This window comes from Chelonia mydas, chromosome 6 (assembly GCF_015237465.2).
Source record: "Chelonia mydas isolate rCheMyd1 chromosome 6, rCheMyd1.pri.v2, whole genome shotgun sequence".
In the NCBI taxonomy this organism is placed as follows: Eukaryota; Metazoa; Chordata; order Testudines; family Cheloniidae; genus Chelonia; species Chelonia mydas.
In genome coordinates this window covers 115,372,059-115,392,840 of record NC_051246.2, presented here as the reverse complement: position 1 = coordinate 115,392,840, position 20,782 = coordinate 115,372,059, and the positions used below count along the sequence as shown (strand labels likewise).

The following is a 20,782-nucleotide window of genomic DNA, read 5'->3' as shown; positions in this document are numbered from 1 at the left end:
GGTTTAGATTGGATATTAGGAAAAACTTTTTCACTAAGAGGGTGGTGAAACACTGGAATGCGTTACCTAGGGAGGTGGTAGAATCTCCTTCCTTAGAGGTTTTTAAGGTCAGGCTTGAAAAAGCCCTGGCTGGGATGATTTAACTGGGAATTGGTCCTGCTTCGAGCAGGGGGTTGGACTAGATGACCTTCTGGGGTCCCTTCCAACCCTGATATTCTATGATTCTATGGTCTTTGTCCAGATCTCTGTGGACAGCCATACATGTCACAAAACCAGGCCTCTGTTATGCAGGAGGTCAGGCTTGATGATCATAATGACCCCTTATGACCTCACAATTTATTGAAAACCCACAATTCCAATTGGCACTCCCTCACACCCATGTTTGCAGAGAGGCCAAGGACCGAATATACATAAACTACCCTCTCGCCTTTTTAAGTGTTAGAGTTGCTACAGCATGTCCATGAGATGGTTGGGAAAAACTTGAACCACTTGTACCTATGCTGTAGTTGCCTTGTGGATAGCAGAAGCCTTTATCTCCAGAGCTGGCTGCGCGGCAACTTCCACAAGAAATGCGCTCACTGAACATGGTAAAAACCCCACAACTTTTCATCCTTCCTCCTTTTCATTGGGTGTTACGTTCCTGTTGACTATTTTCAGGATTAAAGTACCTTCTTCAAAGGGCCTCTGGACTTGTGACTGCTACCAACTTTTCTGCAGCTCTTGCATCTGGTGCTAGTCATGTAAGTGGCAAAACAAGTAGGGGAAAAGACACTGACGGAATCCATTGGCCCTCAAAGGAACAGCTGTACAGAGCATGGTACAATGAGTTTGCCTAGTGAGTAGGGGCTCTGTCCTGCAAGGTACTGAGGCCCAGATCCTCAAAGGTATTTAGGGTCTTAACTTCCACTGATTTTACCCTAACCCAAAATTGTCAGAGAGGTACTGTATAATGCATTAAAGGGACACACTGATTTCAGTGGAAGTTAGGAGCTAAAATATCTAAATTGAGGATCAGGGCCTGAGTATCCAGTGATTTCAGGGGAGTGGGTCTAGTCTTATGTCTCAAAGTAAATCTGTGGGATCTGGAAAGAATGTAGCTAGAAGAACTGTAGCTTCCCTTCATTATTCTTCTTGTCTCTGTGTGTGTGTGTGTGTGTGTGTGTGTGTGTGTATATATGTGTTCATTCGTCACTATGGCAAAAGACTACCTAGTTCCGCTGTATTCATGACTTTCATTTTGTAATCATTCTATTGGACTTCCTAAATTGCCTTATCCTGTAGTTAAGCCCTAACCCACCCAAATCAGGCTACGTTCCGAAATAAGTGTTTGACCTCTTTGAATGCTAAATAACTGCAAAGCGTTCTGCAAAAAGAAAAGGAGTACTTGTGGCACCTTAGAGACTAACAAATTTATTTGAGCCTAAGCTTTCGTGAGCTACAGTGAGGAAGTGAGCTGTAGCTCATGAAAGCTTATGCTCAAATAAATTTGTTAGTCTCTAAGGTGCCACAAGTACTCCTTTTCTTTTTGTGGATACAGACTAACACGGCTGCCACTCTGAAACCTGTAAAGGGTTCTCTTTGCCCAGAACTGGCTAAACCAGCCTTAATCAGTATGTAGGTGTTGTCAGCAAAAGATACCCAACTTCCAAGAGATACTGGTAAATATAGATAGCCATCCAACCAAGGGGGCTTAATAACTGTATTCAAACCAATTCAGTAGGGACTGACTGGATTATTATGGATGCCACGTAAGGGAAACAACAGTTCTCCCCTTCCCCCAATGTCTCCAACTCCTGCAGGAGAAAATCTTCTCAGAACAGGTTTTTGATGTATATCCTGGCTTGTCCTAGAAAATGAAACCTTGTCAGCCAGAGGTCCACCCTGGCTCTCCTCATCTGGGAGTGTATACAGGCCAAACCATTCTGATAACTCTATAGGAAGCGTGTTTGAAATGAGAGAGCAACAGCTTGAAAACTTTTCTTTCAGTGGCATCAACCTGGTTGTCAATATGCCTCACTTTAGCATCTGGTTTAGTTCACTGTGGAGACATCCTTTGAAGTCTACTCTAATTCCCGAAAGGCAATTGATCTAGCTTTGGGGTTACCACTCCCCCCAGAGGCGGTAGTTTGCTGGCTCACTGTGGAGTTTTTCTTTCTTGTGGTTCAGCAAGGCAGCACTTGCCAAATGTTCAGTAGAATCCTGACACATGGTGTGCAAAGTTTTATCACCATCATAGTATTATTACATATTTACTACTGGTTTTAAGCCCTGAGTGTCTGAGGTCGTCTCTTTGCAGGCTTTGGTCAATAAGTTCTCTAAGCCAGTTGAATTTTAAAGATGATGAGCTTTTGCCCACTTGGGCCCTAAGGCAGTGGCATCGTTAGGGAGTTTTGCTCTATTCTGTCTGGCTCTGCATGATGCAGTTTTACCCGCGTTTTTGCACAAGATTTTCATGGCAAACGCTGTAAGGATTTAAGAGCCTATTGTGAGTTTGTTTGTGTATTAGTACTGATCAAAGTGTGTGTGAGTGTGTAATATATATGGATAGTGTGTGTGTGTGTATACACACCCACACACATGTATAATCACTCTCTATAGCTAGATATATCATGCACTATTATATACAACTATGTGTGTATATAATTCTTTCATGTGCTGATCTGCTTGCAGAACATTACAAGTGCTCGTCTTTGTTGGTCTTTAAACTCTGGTACCTTGTCTAGACCAGGAAAATTAGTACCCACTTTTTAACAAAAGTAGAGCTGCATTGTTGCTCCCGAGAGTGTAATCGCATACCATGGCAGGCTGTCATCACACACTTGTAAAAACACAAGAGCCCTATCTGTACTACAGCCTCCATTTTTACAGCCCCTCATGGGAAATTACAGGTCCCAGTTTTCCACATAGTAGTCAAGGCTCTAGACAGGACCAAACCATTTTTCACACCGTTACACAAAGCGTGACTGAGAGCGGGTGGAACACAGAATACTCCATGACTGAGTTTGTTTTTTGATTAATTATTACCCAATAAAAAAAGGCAAGATTTCATATAGTGCTGATTTATTGGTAAGCTCTATATTGCACTCCAAATAGAGTACTGTGTACAGAAAACCAATCCTTTACATACAGAAACCCAGAAATGTTAACTGTAGAACTAGGCTTTACATTTAGAGGGGATGAAAATTGGTTAACTTTTACATTTATTGTAAATTTCCTCTGGTGCTTCTCTAATCTTCTCTCCCAAATAGCACATAACAAGTGAATCAAATAATGAAGAGACCATGGCAGACAGGTATTTGCATAACTTTTGTACACAAAAGCCATTCTAGCCCCATTCTACACACAACTCCCGTTGACATTGTACTGAATGTGGAAATTGTTAGCACCATCTGTAGGTCAAAAACTATTGTAAATTCATAGACAAGGTCACTATGAGAGAAAATAACTATGTGACAATTGTTACTATGTGTATGCCATCAACAGTGTGCTTAGGTGCTTTATAGCCAAGTAGGAGACAAAGTCCAAAGAGCTTGCAATGTAAGGCGCTCATTCTGCAAAGATCGACACACATGCTTAACTTGACATATGAGAAGTCCTGCTGACTTCTGTGGCGTCTACTCAAGTGCATAAAGTTAAGCATGTGCATATAGATTGCAGGATGAAGGCTTTAGGCACTGTACAGATGTGGGAGGAGGGTGGAGAAGGAATGCAACTGAAATGTGAAATGTACTATTAGTTTCACAATTTGATTTATTTTCTGTTTCTTTTCACTGCGGGAAGGACTGAGATTCTCTGGGATAAAACTGTGTTAAATAAGTGATTCCGGTAGGAATATTTATTTAGTCTACAATGTAATATGTTAACTTTATAATTATAATCCCCATAACAATATCTGTAACCATACAAAATAGAGTGGAATCCTCCCCCTCAAAAACAGGAAAGTTGTGAATTCATCTTTTCCATTTTTTCAAATTCTAAATTTTAAAAAATTTCTTCAAAATGTTGAAATGAAGAAGAAAAAACCCCTACCTCTCATGCAAGGACCTTGAAAAAAAAAAAAGTGTTTGAATTTATTTATACCATAGATTAATCATGCAGATGCTGCTTAATGCTAAATGAACATGGACAGTTAACCTGATACCTAGAAGCTTGTGGCTTTCACAGGCTTGCTTGTTTAATGCACTCTAATTTGTTTGTTTGCTGTAATTTTACTAAAATATTTGAAGGAAAAGTGAGTTTCTTTCTGGTGGCCAAATTAACTGCTCTGCTGGCATAAGTGGATGCAACTCCATTGAAACAAATTAGAAGGGCCTTGCTTACACCAGCACTGAATTTGGCCCTGAGGTGACTACTAAGAAATCATGAGGAATACTTAGCTCTTTTGGGAGAAAATCAATGGGAGCTTCTCGCAAAGATCACAGGTAAAATACTACCCAAAATTGCACATCCCACTCAGACAGCCTTCCTCTTCCCACTCTGTCGCAGTCACCTGTATTCTTGCTAAATTATTCCTGTGACAAAATTGGAACTGCTCTGTCATGATTTATGAACAGTGAGTGTTGACCTGGCTTTTGGGATGTTTATTGTGTGAATATATTGGTTTAGTTTAGTAGGTGGCTATAAAGAAAACAAGCAGGAAGGGAAGAAGCATGGCTCAGGAGTGTTGTTCAGTGGGCAATGCTCATACTCTTATAGCATCAATATTTTACCTCCTCCCAAGCCAACCTGCAAAACTAGTTTTGTCCAAAGACAAAGCCCAAGAATGTGAGAACAAAGCAACTCTGACAGTTTAGGGAGGGGTGCTCTTTGCGGAGACGAGTCGTTGTTTGGGGGAACCAGACTAAGATGCAGGCGTTGGCTGGACTGTCTGAAGAAATTAGGGCTGACTAGGTGACCCTGAGGGGATGGTAAGCCTTTGGGTAAGATGGACAAGTGTGGACTGTTTGTTGTCCTAAAATGCTTTTTATCTACATGCTTTGTTACTATACATAGAATGAACAATACTCCGGTTTCAATAAGGCAGTTTTGTCACTAGACACCATCGGCCACAGGCTCCCGAAGGGAAGAACCATAAGTGTGGAACCCAGTCAGACCTGCTGGGTACTGAAGCCCAGGTACCAGTCTGAGTGGGAGAACTGTAGAATTCCAGCCTGGGATAAGTAAAGACACGAGGCCTGACACTTGAGGGGGTGCATTCAGAGAGACCAAAAAGGGGACAGGGTGCAGCTAGCCCTCCAGCCATGACCATTACAACGGTGATTGACCCCTAAGCTCTTATGTGTGTTTTCTCATTAAGAAGGGTCCCATTCATTGCTGACAGTGCAGCTCCACTGAAGTTAGTGAACCTCTACATGTTTACGCCAGTGGTGAACACGATTTCAAATGCAGCTTTGCTACACTGCTACAGAGGACTTCCGCAGCCGAATCTGATAAAGGTAGCGGTCCATTCTAAACTGGTAATTGCTGTAGTTAACCAATTTTCACTGCACTCCAAGCAAAGTTTTTAGTTAAAGGTAGCCCCTGTTTTAATTCTGAACTTCATTAGTAAATGACCCTTCATCAAGTCTAAATAAGCAGTGCAAAATCGGTTTAGCTTGAAGACTATTATATAACTCAGCAAGTTACTGTATATAGGCATGATTGCTAAAAGTAATGATTTTCCACACAGTTCCCACTGCAATCTAAAACTGCAATACAGATTGAACAAACATATAGAATTTTAAATTGACAGCTATGTACAAAATTACATGGTACAAGGTTATTATAAAACATAATTCAGAAATAAAACTCTGATTTCTTAACACCAAATACTGCAGGTTCCCAGTTTTAAAGCACAAATTGCATAACTATCTTTTAAACTGAAACAGACTCTAAACATTCTGTAGTTTGAGTCCAAATGCCTTTGAGTGCATGCAGCAGCCAATAAATATTCAGAACCAGAGATTTGCCAAATAATATTAGTTTAAAATATTTTGAATGGATCACCCTAGAAAAATCTCTTCCTGTTTCTTTAACAAAATAGATACTCTAGGCCCCAGACCTGCAAAGACTCATGCATGTGTCTAACTTTATGCACGTCAGAAGTTCCACTGAACTCCATAGGACTATTCATGTGCTTAAAGTTAATGTGTGTTTAAGTCTTTGCAGGATCCAGGCCTTAGGACTTGTGTATATGGAGAGTTAGGGTGCAGTAAGCTGGAGTGTAGTGCCCCACCCTGTCACGTGCACTAACAGGCAGCGTGGACCCTCCGAATGCCCACTTGAAGTTCTGTAGTGTGCCTTGATCTACTCCCATTTGAAATAGGTAGAATACTGCCCCAAACTGAAACTGGAGTAGATCAAAGTGCAACATAAAACTTCTAGTGTGTGGTACCAGGGCCCACATTACGAGTTAGTGCGCAGCAGGCCAGTGCATTGTACATTTGAACTCCAACTTGACGCGAACTAACTCTCCATATAGACAAGTCCTTAGTGTTCAAACAGCCAGCTGTTCACTACAATACATTTTCCTTTAATAGATATCCCCTGTCTAAAATGATAGCAAGGGAAAGTATGTTCATCTGAATTGGGTCTTTTATTTGGTCCAACATCAGTTCCAATTGCTGGTAGGGCACTAGAATGGGAAGTAATAGATTTCCAATCAGATGCTGATGACAGTGCCTACTTTTACCCATAATTCAGTTTTGGAGGCACTGCTGTCTCTAAAATGACTCATGGGGTAAAATGCTGCAGTCATTACCCAGGCCATGCCCTCATTGTCTTCAGTAAGAGTTTGGCCTAGGAAGGGACTACAGGATTTGACCCCAAGTGAAGTTTATCAGTGGCCTACTCCTATCAGCCCTCGACACATGGAACTCCCATCAGCTTCCACAGAAGTTCTGGGTATGAAGCATTTTCAGCATCAGACCCTGGCAGCATTCACATAAGGCACATTCTGAAGGTGCTTAAGTCTCTTGCATCTGGCGGTTATTTGCTGGATACACAGAATCCCCAAGGAAGGATTAGTGAAAGACCATTTTAGAAGAAACTTTACATCCCAAGATATTACTACAAACATGATCAGTAATGGAATTTCAACACTGTGGAACGTGCTTCCTAGAGTATGGCAGCATTATATGGATTTGTCAGTGTTTCACTGACTCCTTGTTATTTATTCTTCTGCTTTGCTGTGACACCTGTGGGAGAAAACATAAAACAATTACAACAACAAAAATGTTGTGATCAGGTGTTTGTGTGTGTGTGTGCGTATCCTGTACATAATGTACTAGTTGGGAAAATTGGTTTTAAATCCATCAAATAAGCCAGGTGCCCCAATGCACTTAAAAAAAAAAAAGAGGAGAGAGGAAGAAAAAACAAAAAAACGGTAAAACTATTAATGTATGTACTCTGTGAAAACTCAATTTCATTTATGCACTGAGATTCTAACTTTATCTGAAGAGTTTAACCATCTTCTTTGTTCTGGAGCTGGTCACTGCTAATAATTCAGCACAGTACTTGAAACAATAAATGTCATGTTCTCCATGCTGAATGCTGGAAATACTAGGTTTTCAGCTGTATGCTAGTTTGACACACCAAGCTTAGGGACTAATTTTGCTTCTTCTGCAGGAGCTGGCAGTTTTGCCATTGACTTGGGCACTGATCTCACAAGTAAATCTGAGGAGACAGACATCCCACTGCCTTCACACAGAGCTGCACGCAGGCATAGGGTTCTTCTAGCACAGAGTAACTTGCATAAATGGGGTTGTAAATGGAGCACAGTGGGGTCTTTAGTTTTAGCATAGTGGTGGTGAAAGATATTTAGCATGGACTTAACTGAATCTTCCCAGTGTGTCAATTTCCAGAAAGAAAACACCAAAATTCCAGTGTCGAGGAATTCTACTTTTGCACAGACTTATTCAGGTGAGTAGTACTACTGAAGACAATGAGGTTACTCATGTGAGTTAGGCACTTCAGGAAGTGTTTGCAGGATTGGAGCCTTAATCTGTAAATGTTAAGGTGCTTTCTAGCTCATTGACCAAACAAAACCACCTCCAGATCTCATGAATATTTTACAGATATGGACACCATGGCTAAAAATATACACACCCACAAGAGTGAATAATTAGATTATAGTGGCAGATGAGAAAATTTAAGACCATAAGAAGCACTGAATCTGTTGTAGAAGATAAGATGGGTTGTTATCCCCCTAGAATTAGAAAACAAAAATGACCCAACATGAAAGTTATCCTAATTTATTTTTTTTAAGACTGAAGAAATACAGTCCTTTTGGAAAAAAGAGCAGGTCAAGGTGTATATGTAACAGATAACATATAGGTTTCAGAGAAGCAGCCGTGTTAGTCTGTATTCGCAAAAAGAAAAGGAGTACTTGTGGCACCTTAGAGACTAACAAATTTATTTGAGCATAAGCTTTAGCTGTAGCTCACGAAAGCTTATGCTCAAATAAATTTGTTAGTCGCTAAGGTGCCACAAGTACTCCTTTTCTTTTTTAGATAATATATAGTGTGGGACTTTTTTGTTTTACTTTTCTTTGTAACCCTTGATAAACTGAAATCTACTTCCTCCCTGATTTATTTTCTTTTTCCCTCCTCCCTTTTGTGATCACACTGCTTTGTTCAAACAGAAACAAGTGCCAAGCACAGGCACTCATCTTTTACTCTTTGAAGAACAAAATTGTACTTCTGAGGGGAGAACAAAAGTAGCATCATTTGGCCTTTACAAACAGCTATTTCAATAAAATTGGGGTTAATTCAGGAATCAGGTTCTATGGCTGGTGATATACAGGTGGTCAGCCTAGATGGCTTTAAAATCTATGGTTCTGTGAAACAAGGTAAATTTGAGCACATCAAAGCCTGTCTTTATTCTACTGCTGTTGCAGACCCACAGCATGCTAAAAGCTGCGAGAGGTTCAGCTCTGATCTTCCAGCTGGATTTGGCCAGCGGGGAGCATGGGGAGCTGCCATGACTTCAAGATCCAGCAAAAGGCTTCTAAAAATGGCCATTTCCCAAATGTAAATCCGTTCTCCTGATTCCCCGCAAATTGTGCTTCCTTGGTTTCCAAACTAAAAGGCTGTATTCCGGTAGAAAGGAAGGGGGGATGGAAATCCAGCGACTTTTTCTCCAGAAGGTGACCAATAGCACAACTCATCTCCTAGTTTTACTGGGATTGTTCCCACTCTCTTTTACAGCGAACGTTCATTGCCTAGTGAAGTAACAGTGCTGCTGCTTGTACTGACAGGTGGGAACCATGAATCGGACTTACAGACAGACTGGTGAGGAAAAAGTTGTGGCTAGAGGCTGTAGGGCAACAGAAGAAAAGGGCTTTTCTCATCTACTCTAATTCACACAAGCACATAATGTTCAGACACCAGATAAAGAAGGAAAGGACAGAATTTCAGTTAGGGGCTCACTGTAGCATGTTCTTCCAATACTTCATCACCAGAGGGCACTGACAGACAGACATTAAGGTGGGACCCTATCATAGCTGGAATTTTAGGACAACCTCGGCTGTTAATTGCCTTTACTTTTACTGCTTTCTTTCAGGACCTTTACAGCTCTCACAGGGTTTGATTCAAAGCCCACTGAAATCAGTGGAAAGACCCACTGATTTTCAACCAATTTTGGATCAGATCCTTAATGTAAATTCTTGTGTGTGGCTTTCTTGTGTATTCCAAGGCCAGTCCAAAAAAAACCTGGATGTGCCTCAGGTCTTGTCTGAGTAGGGATGTTATAAACTCATGTATGGTCATCTCTCTCCAAACATCTTTAATGTTCTTGAAGCTACACTTCTGACATATGGGGGCTCAGTCCCTGACCTGTGTCTCAAATGTGAATTTTTGCTGCTGCTCCTGTCAATGTTTGGCGACTGGATTCTGAAAGACAGCACAGCAGCTGCCCACCTCTTTCAGGTGGGAGGCTGTAGAGAAGGGGTGTGACTGGTACAGGAGGAGCCATGAGTCAGAACACTAGGATGGTCACTCGCACACGCCCAGAACACCGGACGTTCCGGCACTGCCAGGAACGTCGCATGACTCCGTCCCTCAGCATGGCTTTGTGTGCACCACATGGGAGGGGTCATTCTGAAGAGCACATTGCCCAGATCTCGCTGGTGTGACAGTGCACTAATGCTGGTGGTGGAGGCAGATAAGGACACTCTTCATTATGGCATCCTCGGTATGATACTGGAGACAACCACATCTGGTTTTGTCTCAGTACCACATGGGGGACAAACAACCCCAAAAGAGGACCAAATGGCCTTCTTATGGAACACATAGCTCTCTGGCTAATCCTTGGCTACCAAAATGGCTGAGAGAGATTGGTTCCTGTCATGGTAAATTAGAGCAGCCTTCAGGCTACTGATGCAGAAAATACCAAAAAAAAAAGTCTTAGCAGAGGTTCCCATGGCTTCTATTTCACCACCAGTAGATGACTGGCTAAGAGGAATATTAGTTCCCGGGGATCACTAGGGAGGGATACCCAATATTCTTACATAGCAAGAAACTGCAGACTCTGTAGAATAAATACATTTTGTTCATGAAATCAGATATTCAGAGGGTTCAGATTATTGGTTCATTTAATTATGGCTGCTCATGATTAGAATGCAAAGGAAAACATGTAACTATGCAATTTCAGTACATGTAACTATGCAATTTCCCCCCTGCCCCCTTAATATAAATAAAGGCAAATCTTGGAAAATGAAAATCTTAGTGGGGGTCACCCAAAGCTTTCTTAAAACTGGAATGTAAAATGTCAGGAACATACAATACCCTGATATCAGGTGGGAGGTGCAGGGGCACTTGATAGAGAGTTTTAGAAAAATTGGGTTTACCCATAGCTGCATGGGTGTCTCAGACAAAGCAAAATTAGGCCCCAGTGCTGGGCTATGTTTACACTAGCACTTTTGTTGGTAAAACGTATGTCACTCGGGGTGTGAAAAAATATCCCTTACACTGACAGAAGCGCCGGTGTGGACAGTGCTATGTCAGCGAGAAATGCTTTCCTGCGGGCATTAGCTACCGCCGCTCGCTGGGGTGGTGGCTTAATTATCTCAGCGGGAGAGCTCTCTCTGGTCAGCGACTACACGGGAGACCTTACAGCAGCACAGCTATCCCGATGCAGCTGTGCCGCTGTAAGCTCTCTAGTGAAGACATGGCCCTGGAAAGATGTACACATGCGCTTAACCGTAAGCAGCTGCATGCTCCATTCACTTCCACGGATTACTCATCAGCCTAATTTTAAGTACATGCACATGTCTTTGAACACCAAGACCTTAGTGCTGACCAGCATGTGAAGTTTGGATTTCAGTTGGGCTGGTAGTCCTGTATGAGCAGAATTTCTTCCCTGGTCCACTATTCTGCTTGAAGAATTCCAATAAACCTGTTAAAACGACCCTGTAATGGATAAGCCCCACCCACAACCGGAAGCCTAGGGCAGTCGCCTCTTTCGAAGGACGAATGTACTGAAGTTACATTTTTACAATTTTTGGAAAAAATAATAATCAGACAAAAGCAAGGCCTCCAGTTATCCTGGTTAAGGTAATTAACACCAGACTTTATGGTCTCTGCTGGGAAAGGTAGATTGGCTGCTGCTGACGTAAAAGACAGACATTTGGGACCTGATCCTGCGGCACTGGGAGTATTGCCACTGACTCCAGTGGGGCAGGATCGAGCCCTTGGACAGCAAAAATCACAAACACATAATCAGATATTAAGGCGAAAAGCTTGGTTGCCGTAATGATTACTGATGGCATCATAAAGTGTAAAGTCCCAGTGCTGGGGTTAGTTCACATAAAAGCAATGTTGCGTGTTTACATACCTCACTGTATCACACAACGATTTTTGGTTTTATTATCTCCAGTATCAATGTCAACCTCTGCTTTTAAATAAAAGAGAGACACTAAATATATCTGACCGCTGTGACATAAAGGTAACAACATGGAACGTCATAGGACAGAGACTGTCCTCTTGGAAACATGACTAGTTTATATTTCTTGGGACTAAAAACGATTAGTTTAGTCAATAGCTAAACAGTCTGAAAACTTAAACGATTAAATTGGGCTTGGGGCCTATGGTGGCCACCCAAGGAGTAAAGTGGAGTAAAAGCCCCAGCCCCATCCCAGTGCATGGGAAACACACCATTTGATCATGTCTCCAGCCATGGAGGTGGGAAGAGCAGGAGCTGCATGCCCAATATTCTCTCCCCTTTACTCATGAGGGAGGAGAAGGGGTGGAGAGTTGAAGAGACATGGGTCTACTACTGTCCTTCCCGTCTGGTGACCATTGGAGCTGGCTGGGCACATGTCGGGTTGGGACAGCAATGGGAATACACTGTCAGCCCTCTAGAAGATACAGCAGATCTCCCCATGAATCCCAGGTGAGACGGAGAGCTCTGGAGGAATGGTGCCAGAGAATCCCCCAGTCCTTCCTGGGGCAGCACAGTTACACGTAGTCAGGGCTACATCTAAAAGCTGTCTCTAGCCTTAAGAACGTGATCTTTTGCACAAGCATCAGTGTGATTTTTTTTCCCCCTCAAGTTGTGTGCTTGAATATTTAACACTAAGGAAGGGTCACACTGAAATACACCAGAACTTTACACTTCGGTGACACTAATTCTCATGTGCAGAATACTCTTGTAACTGATGTCTTGGGGAAAACCTCATAAAAATTGGGTGATGGGAGTACGGGGAAGAGTTTTAATACACTTATATTAAAGATACATTTATAAATAGTTTATATGGGTTAACAAATGATTAATAGATGTTATAATGAATGGTTAGTCTCTACTATAGTAAATGATTAATCACTGCTTTTAGAGTCCAATGGGCCAGTTAGTTGCATCTAACTTTAACTTACAACTATCTGTAGCACCTTTGACAGATGTGCTTGTCACCATCTGTCCTGTACTCCACTCATGTGTGCAACATCTTTTTATTGATCCATTAATCATTAACCCTTTATAAACTATTTATACATGCCCCTAATGGGTAGTGGGGCCAATGTTTTTGCATTGTTTAACCAGTCTCCGATTTTAAAGGACATCTGCATTAAACAGTGTTTTTCCTGAGGATAGTAAAACTCCTATTTACTTCACTGGTGCAGGACTGGATCCTAAAAAAGGAAGGAATACTTCTAATTAAAAAATCCTAGAGAGCTGAAGATGTGAACTCCAGTCTCCTGTATTTAGCTAAAGGGTTGCTAATCTCCATATGCTGCACTGAAATGTATTACCTGACTGGCTTTTGCTGTGTCGTTTCTTCTTTCTCCGTTTCCCAGACCCTCTTTGCCCTTCCTTGTCAGTAAGTGCTTGCGCCGGAGGGACTGTTGCGGAGCAAGAAGAATCAGTCACTGGCTCTTCTGAGAAGGATTTCTCCTGCGAGGTGTCCAGCAAGGAGTCTGCGGCCGGGTCGTCATTTTCTTTCTCTGTCCCCCTTAACTCTGTATGCTGAGAACTCGACTCATTGGTTGGAGTCATTTTAGCACTGCCAGGTGCTAGTTCAGCTCTGGTTTTAGACTCGTTCCCAACTGCATCACTTGGTTGTGACGTTTGTTCATTAGACACCAGGCCTCCTTCTAACTGAGTGGGTCCGGATTCACTGTTTTTGTCTCCTGAGAGGGATCCGTTCAATTCCTCTTCTAAACCAGTACAGTTGCCTGAATAGCTGTTTGCAAACTTTATAGTTGTTCCGGGGTTCGATGGCGCGAACACAATGGAGTTGTATTCCATGTTCTTTTGAAAGCTACACGAGCCGTTGATCTGCTGAATACTCACTCCATTGTTGGGCTGATGGGTTCCCTCAACTTCAGTTGAAGGTAAGGCGCTCCTGTCAGTACAGGGCTGTTGTGGCGAACTTCCTCCAGCTCTGTCTTTAGGAAGCACTTCGTCGGAAGCTGGTGTCTCTTTGACAACTCTACCAGTAGCCGTCGCAGTGGCAGCAGCTTCTGAGGCCGGAGTGTTTTCTGTGTGCTGATTGCCATCCTTTTGCTTGGTCTCAGAGGCACTTTCCTTCGTTGCTGCTGTTTCTGACGCATCAACACTCTTTCCTTTAAACGGACAACACAGGATCAGGCACAGTTGTTCAGTCTAGCGTGTGACTGTCAACCAACAACAATGGGTCGTCTGAGTGTAATCTGACCACCTGCAATGGGCCCCGGGCTAACGGCTCAGGGCAAAGGGGCCAATGGATTTATAATGGCCATATGCGGTCAGGAGCTTTTTACGTCTCATCCAAAAACTAGCCACTCCCATAGTTCAGTGACCCCAAACATCACATGGGGGCATTTGGTTCAGAACCCAGGCCCCAACACAGCAAAGCACTTCAGCGCATAATTTTGAGTTTGTGCTTAGCTCCCATTGACGTTAATCAGTTTCATTCCCACTGAAGTCAATGGAACTTAGACATGCTGCATGGGAGCCTACCTGAGGGGAGCTAAGGGCCAATGAATTCCCAGCTGGCGTCATGGGCCTGATCCTGCTGTCCAAGTCTTGTTGCAGGAAATAGCTCTGCCTGAGACATGTCTTCAGAACTTCCCCCCCCATCTGGGCTTCTCCATCCAAGTACCAACCCAGCCTGGCCCTGCTTTTTAAAGGGATTGCAGGAAGGCTGCAATTTGCAAGTTATCTCTTGTGGCAGGCCAGGGTGATGGCCTTAAACAAGATTGTTGGCTGGTTTGCCTCTGGGAGTGGAGGCTACCACCTCAAAAGCGGAAAGGAAGCTCACAATGCAAATTTAGAAAATAAGCATCTCTTGGGTAACATTCCCCGAAGTGCCCAAGTCCCTTGGAAAATGGGACTTCGTCACTTGCACAATTTTTTGAAAATGGTCCCCCTCGTCTATTGATCAACTGCAACAATTCAAAGAAGAGAAGTTCCTCTGTATGTGTAACGCCAACAGACCCCAGTTGTCGGCGGGTGGGATCGAACCTGGGACTCCGGAGCTTAGTGCATGAGCCTCGACTGCATGAGCTAAAAGCCAGCTGACTGTTAGCTGAGGCTGTAGAGCAGACTCATTTTATCTTTAAGTGGTCTCGGTGCCACTAGACGGGACAGAACACCACACCCAGAAGATGTGTGGGTTACATATGTATTTGTTTTGCTACAATATTTGCAGCAGGCTGGAGGTTAATGGTTGCAGGTATGGTTGGGTCTTTGGTCTTACCAGGCTCTCTCTCCTTCAGCGTTTCGGCAGGTGAGGCTTTAGGAGCAGTGTCCGGCGCACTCTTGTTTTTAGCCGTTTTCCGCAACTGGAAACCTTTCTTTATGTCGGCCAGCAGGGCATCAATAACACACACCTCGTCCTGCTTCACGGCCCCTTTCTTAACTAGTGTTTAAACAAAAATGGGAAAATGGCTAACGTCGCACTCCGGGGGAATGGGCAGTGATAGCTGAAAGCGGTGGGGTTACCACCAAGGGTATATGCTGGGGAGCAGGCCCTGATTTTCCATTGCGCTGCCCCTTGCGGTATCACCCATTCCAGTGCAAAGTGGGTGTCAAACACTGCCACTGTGAGCTGGCACCATTCTACACCCACTGCACCGGTGTGAATGACTATGGAAGGCGAAGGGCAGCGAAGAACCTGGCCCAGAGCCCTTGCCAACCAGGGTTGGCGCCTCTAGTATTCTCTCCGCTTTGCCCTATGCCAAAGTATGCCTGTGGCACCCTGCAGGCCAAGGCCTTTAAATGGCTCCTGTTCTGTATCTTGAATTTTATTGAAAGTGAGGGAGGGGTAATCTTGATTCTCTCCTTTGCTGTTCTCTGCTGCACTGTGGTAGGGACCCTCTTTAAGGCACCCAAAAGCCTTCAGCCATCGAACACTCAGAAATCTACCCTGAATGATTATTATTGGAACATTAAGGCAGGAAGAGTTTGGAGCATCTATCAGTCCTCACCTATATGGATTGTATGCAGTGTTATTGTAGCCATATTGGTCCCAGGATATTAGTGAGACAAGAGGGGGGTGAGTTAATAGCTTTTATTGGACCAACGTCTAGTCCAGTAAACTTCTCCATCCAGACCTGAAGAAGATCTCTGTGTAAGCTCGAAAGCTTGTCTCTCTCCCCAACAGAAGTTGGTCCAACAAAAGATAATCCATAGAGAGACAAGCTGGGTGAGGTATGTACATCTCCTTTTAAATAAACCCTTTCAAATACTCACTGATCTTCCCGTTGTCTCCCTTTTGTCTCTTAGCGTCTTCCTCTTCCAACTGTTTCTTCCTTTTTTCTGCCTTTACAGCTTGTTCCTTCCTGTCCTTGTTTTCCTGGAGCCAGAGAAGAGTCACAGGGGATGTTTGGTTTAATATCTAGTAGCAAAGCCACCTAAAGGGAAGATGGTTCAATCTATTCACAGCTTGTGCAATACAAGGGGGAAATCCTGGCTCCCCCCTCCCAGAGAGATCCAATAGGCAGCTGGGAGCTGTGTGCTCCCCCATTGTGGGGGGTGAGAGGCAGTGAGTGACTTGGCTGGGGCTCCATCCCCATCCCTCAGTGTGCCATGGGGACGGGCAGTGACTGGATCCATTGTCCAGATGCACCACATACAGGGGATGTACAGCAGGCTGAGGAATCTCCCTTGACTGGCTACAATAGACTCTGCAACCCTCCCAAGCTGCTGCAAAACCCTCTCTGAGTCAAACCTGGTTGCTTGGGCTGGACTCAGGGATCAGTTTCTGACCCACTATAAATCCACAACTTTTTCTACAAACTTATCCTGGAAGAGAGAGCGTCCTGGGTCCATCACTCAAACTCTGGGTTAATGCCAACCTCTAGCCTAGCAGCTCTAGCTTGGTAGTGCAAAGCTCACTGAGCTCTCCATCCTCACTCGGCAAAGAGGTTCCTTCGTTAGTGCACATCACAGTCTGAAAGCTCCCTGCAGATCTCAGTCAAATCCCCAAGCTGGCTGTTTCAGTACCACACCTAGAACCCAATAATGTCAGTGGCAAAAATCCCATGGACTTTAGCAGGGGAAGGCCCTCGCTCAGGATCTGACCTCAGGTTCATATCCTCCAATGTCATCAGATGGTGCAAAGTGGATAGATTCCAGCTGGAAATGGCCAGTGGAGAACACTTCTTGCAGTCCTGCCCACCTGGCTTAGGGGACATGCTTAGAGGTGGATGGAATAGGGCAAGGAGCATGGTGGGGGTCGGCTGAGGGTATGGCGGCGCAGAGCTTTGTTACACCAGTTCTCCAGTTGCACATAGTCCCTCAGGGACCTTATGCCTGTGGAGAAGTTAGAGCAGCCACTTCCTTGCTCTAATGAAAACCAGGGCTGGGCCAGTGTTGAATCAAAGGGCCATAATGAGCTCCTTGATGGCCCTGCCCTTGCCCCCTGCACCAAATGGAGCTCAGATGTAAGGGAAAATCAGGTCCTATTTACTATCTGAACTGATGCATGTGTTCCAGCACCTGGATCCTACTGCATAATGTTCACAAATGCAAACCTTTAGTGCTCTGATGAAGAGATCCCTGAAGGTTTTCATGGTGCTAAATATATCTTCTAATGACAGCTTGTTTGCATCTTCACAGAGATAATTTGCAAGTTCCTCCTTCTTCCTTTCAATGATTTCAAACTCCTCCTCCAACTTCTTTGATGCATTTATGCTGTCCTGAAATGCATTTAGGCCAAGTTACAAAGCATTGTGCATCAGACATTGCAAGGAAAGACTAATGGAAAAAAGTAGTTAGAATGACAATGTAACCAGAGTTCAGTTCCAAGGCCCAGATCCTTGGCTGTGACCCAGGAGCTCCTGGGGCAGTTAGGAGAAGAAGTGCAAAGATGGCTTGGGTTCTCCTTTATCCCTGCTCTCTGCCTTTCTAGTCAGTACCTGCTGGTCATGGCAAACGAACACAAAAGGGTTGTGTGGCATTCACATTCATTTTCAAATATGAGAGGCGATGAGGGGACAAATGTTTCCACCCTTCACTCCTCCCTGAACATGCTGCCTTTGCAGAGTCTCGGCTCTTCTCTCCTCAAGGGAGGGCACTCCTTTCACTGACCTGGATGGGCGTCTCATACTGGGCTTTCACGTCGTCTTTCGATGACAAAACCTTTCGCTCAAGTTCTAGCAGCTTCTTTAAATTGGAACTGGACTCCGCACGTATGATTTCAAGGTTAATTCTGAAAATGAACACAAAGCCGCAGGAGATTAAACACAGTTCACTTCTCGGAGAGCTGGGCTAGCTAGAAGAGAGGAAAAACAGCAATGATTTCCCACTCTCCTCCCCCTTTTCTGTTTCCCAGTGACTCTAAATGGCACAGAACTATGCCTGTGTCATTCTAGGTAGCACCACAAGGAAACATGGCCTAGTGGTTAGGACACTGGACGGAGTTAGGAGACATGAGTTCCATTCCTAGTTTTGCCACTGACCTGCTGTACCTGGGACAAATCACTTCACTTGTCTCATTGACTGGCCCACCAATCGCCGAGCACGAGGGGGCCCTGCTCTCATTTGAGGCCCTCAGGTACTACTGTGATGCAAATAATTCATGAATTTAGAGTGGGCTTTTCAAAGTGCTTCAATGATTTAGGAGCACAGCTCCATTCACCTTCAATGGAGTTTGTGTTTCAATGGGGCTGTGCTACTAAGTCACTAAACACTTTAGGTGGGCTTTTCAAATCCCCTGATAGTACAAAGCATCACCAGCTAGAATGGACCATGCTAATATTTGCTCAAAATTATCTGGCTGTGCAAATTCTCAGGGGACATTTGTCCACACGTATCTTATTGTGCTTAATGTTTTGTTCTCAAGAGCAAAAGGGTCACTAGTGTAAGACGGATGAAAAATCCAAACAGTCCCCCCAAAACCTTCAAGCAACAACACAAACACCTTTGTTAACAAGCCAGCTCTTTGGCCATGAGAACATCTCCCAGCAGCACTTCTGAAGAGAGGGCCAGGTCTAACTGGAATCTTGTGTATTGTACATTTGGAAATGGATACATATGGACTTTAATTGTTTGGCTTCACTAACACACTAGAGAGACTAATCTACAGATTCAGGGCTCTTCTGAAGCTGCTAGGCTATTGTCCCTGAATACAGCAGTGACAGGTACTTCAGCACTGCTTATAGGTAGCTAGGATTAAAAAGACAGAGCCTCCTTGAACGCCATACCATTTCTGTGAATTCCTGCAAAGCAGAATTAATTGAATGCAGAACAATTTCTGACCCTAGTTACTGTCTTGCTTATTGCTGAACTGTGCATATAGCCGATTTGCATTTTAAAACGGCTTCAGAATTTGCAAAAGGAAATCCTTTGGTTACAACTAATTGAGTCTCTATCCGGTTAATGCATGGATTATAATAACAGCCATTTATGTCTTAATTTCTTGAATCTGGGTGGTTCTTCTTTTTTTTATTTAAAGTATCAGGTTCACAATCCTACCCGGCTGCCTTTGAGACACATTCAAGGTCCTTGGGAAGCTGCAGGAGGTCTGTGTGACTTTTCTCTACTTCCTAAAACAGAAACGTTTGTTATTTTTGTATTTATTTTTCTTACGCAGCAGGTGCACAGTGGGGGGGAGGAGGGGAAGGGTTACAAACAGAGGGAATGACTGGTGTGCGCAATGTTTCATTCCCACCCCACCCCCCACTGTTTGTTTAGCAGGATTCAAAAGGGGACCAGCCGTTTCTATGGTTGCCAAGACTATCCAGAATTATAAGAGTACAGATTAAAAAAATATACAAGAGTATTGAAAGGGGTATGAACCCTCATGCCTCAGGGCAGAGAGTGATCTCTAACTGATGGGTGGTTAGAAAGGAACTTTCCCAGTGGATAGATTATCCCAGAATCTCCTACTGCGGGGTTTCTTTCACCTTCCTCTGAAGTGCAGGGTCCAGGCCTCTGCTGAAGGCAGGATATTGGACTAAAAGGACCACTAGTCTGATCCAATCTGGCAATTCTTATCGGTCTGTCTATGCATTAAGAATATCTGTGTTCTAGTTTATCTGCCTGCCTAACTATCTATCTACTAACTTATACAACCATCTTTGCCACAGTCTCTGAGCACCTCAGCATAGCAATTAGGAGTTGGCTAATTTTTTTTTAGGTGTCACGGTAAAAGTGGGACCCCCAAAAAGGGTTTGAATGCATAGGATTGGCAAGGGGAGAGCTCAATGAACAGGGCAATAAGACTGGCATCATTGGCAGAGGAGAGGGAGAAGTGGTAAGCTCTGGGTGGCAGGGACTGGTTTTTTTTGGTTCTTTGTTTGTACAAGCGCCTAGCACGATGGGTCCATGACTAGGGCTCCTAGCCACTATGGTAATACAAAAAATAAATATAAGGGCAGCTAAGCAGCAGTGAGAAAGCTATGAAAGAGCTTAAAGCTTGGGCAAGAAGCTTGAATGTGATCTGGTAGAAAGGGGAGATCCAGCGTGCCAACACTGGAGGGGACTTCACTGGAGCTACGGGCCAGGAATATGTTCCTGGCAGCTGCATTTCGTATGGGTTGGACGGGGGTGAGATGGGCGTCAAAGAAGCAAGAGAGGAGGAACTTACAGAAATCAAGGTGGAAAATGATTAAGGCTTGGATGAGATTCTTTGCTTTCTCAACTCTTTGTTTAGAATTCTTTTAAAGCTAGGTAGCACCTGCAGCCCAAGTATTATGAGCCCAAGCAAATTAAGCAATCTCTCCAGTACTATGCAAATGTAACACCCACAGACCCAGATCATCAACGGGCGGGATTGAACCTGGGACCTCTGGAGCTAAATGCCTGAGCCTCTACTGCAGTGGTTCTCAACTGTAGTCCACTGCTTGTTCAGAGAAAGCCCCTGGCACGCCGGGCCGGTTTGTTT

At 43.9% G+C, this 20,782-nt stretch overlaps 1 protein-coding gene across 3 annotated transcripts in view; it reads right to left on the bottom strand.

Moving 5' to 3' along the window:
• Positions 1 to 3,043: 3,043 nt before the first annotated feature.
• Positions 3,044 to 20,782, bottom strand: part of INF2 (inverted formin 2) — an 80,005-nt gene continuing 62,266 nt past the window's right edge. The window contains exons 16-23 of one of the 3 annotated variants that reach the window (XM_037901053.2): positions 19,372 to 19,442; positions 17,986 to 18,106; positions 17,430 to 17,594; positions 16,147 to 16,249; positions 15,152 to 15,313; positions 13,224 to 14,036; positions 11,812 to 11,871; positions 3,044 to 7,175 (exon numbers count right to left, since the gene is read on the bottom strand). In XM_037901053.2, the coding sequence (XP_037756981.1) occupies positions 11,813 to 11,871; positions 13,224 to 14,036; positions 15,152 to 15,313; positions 16,147 to 16,249; positions 17,430 to 17,594; positions 17,986 to 18,106; positions 19,372 to 19,442 (1,494 nt within the window). In that variant the 3' untranslated portion in view covers positions 3,044 to 7,175; position 11,812. The remainder of the gene's footprint in view (positions 7,176 to 11,811; positions 11,872 to 13,223; positions 14,037 to 15,151; positions 15,314 to 16,146; positions 16,250 to 17,429; positions 17,595 to 17,985; positions 18,107 to 19,371; positions 19,443 to 20,782) is intronic. The other 2 variants (XM_037901054.2, XM_037901055.2) reach the window with 2 other exon arrangements.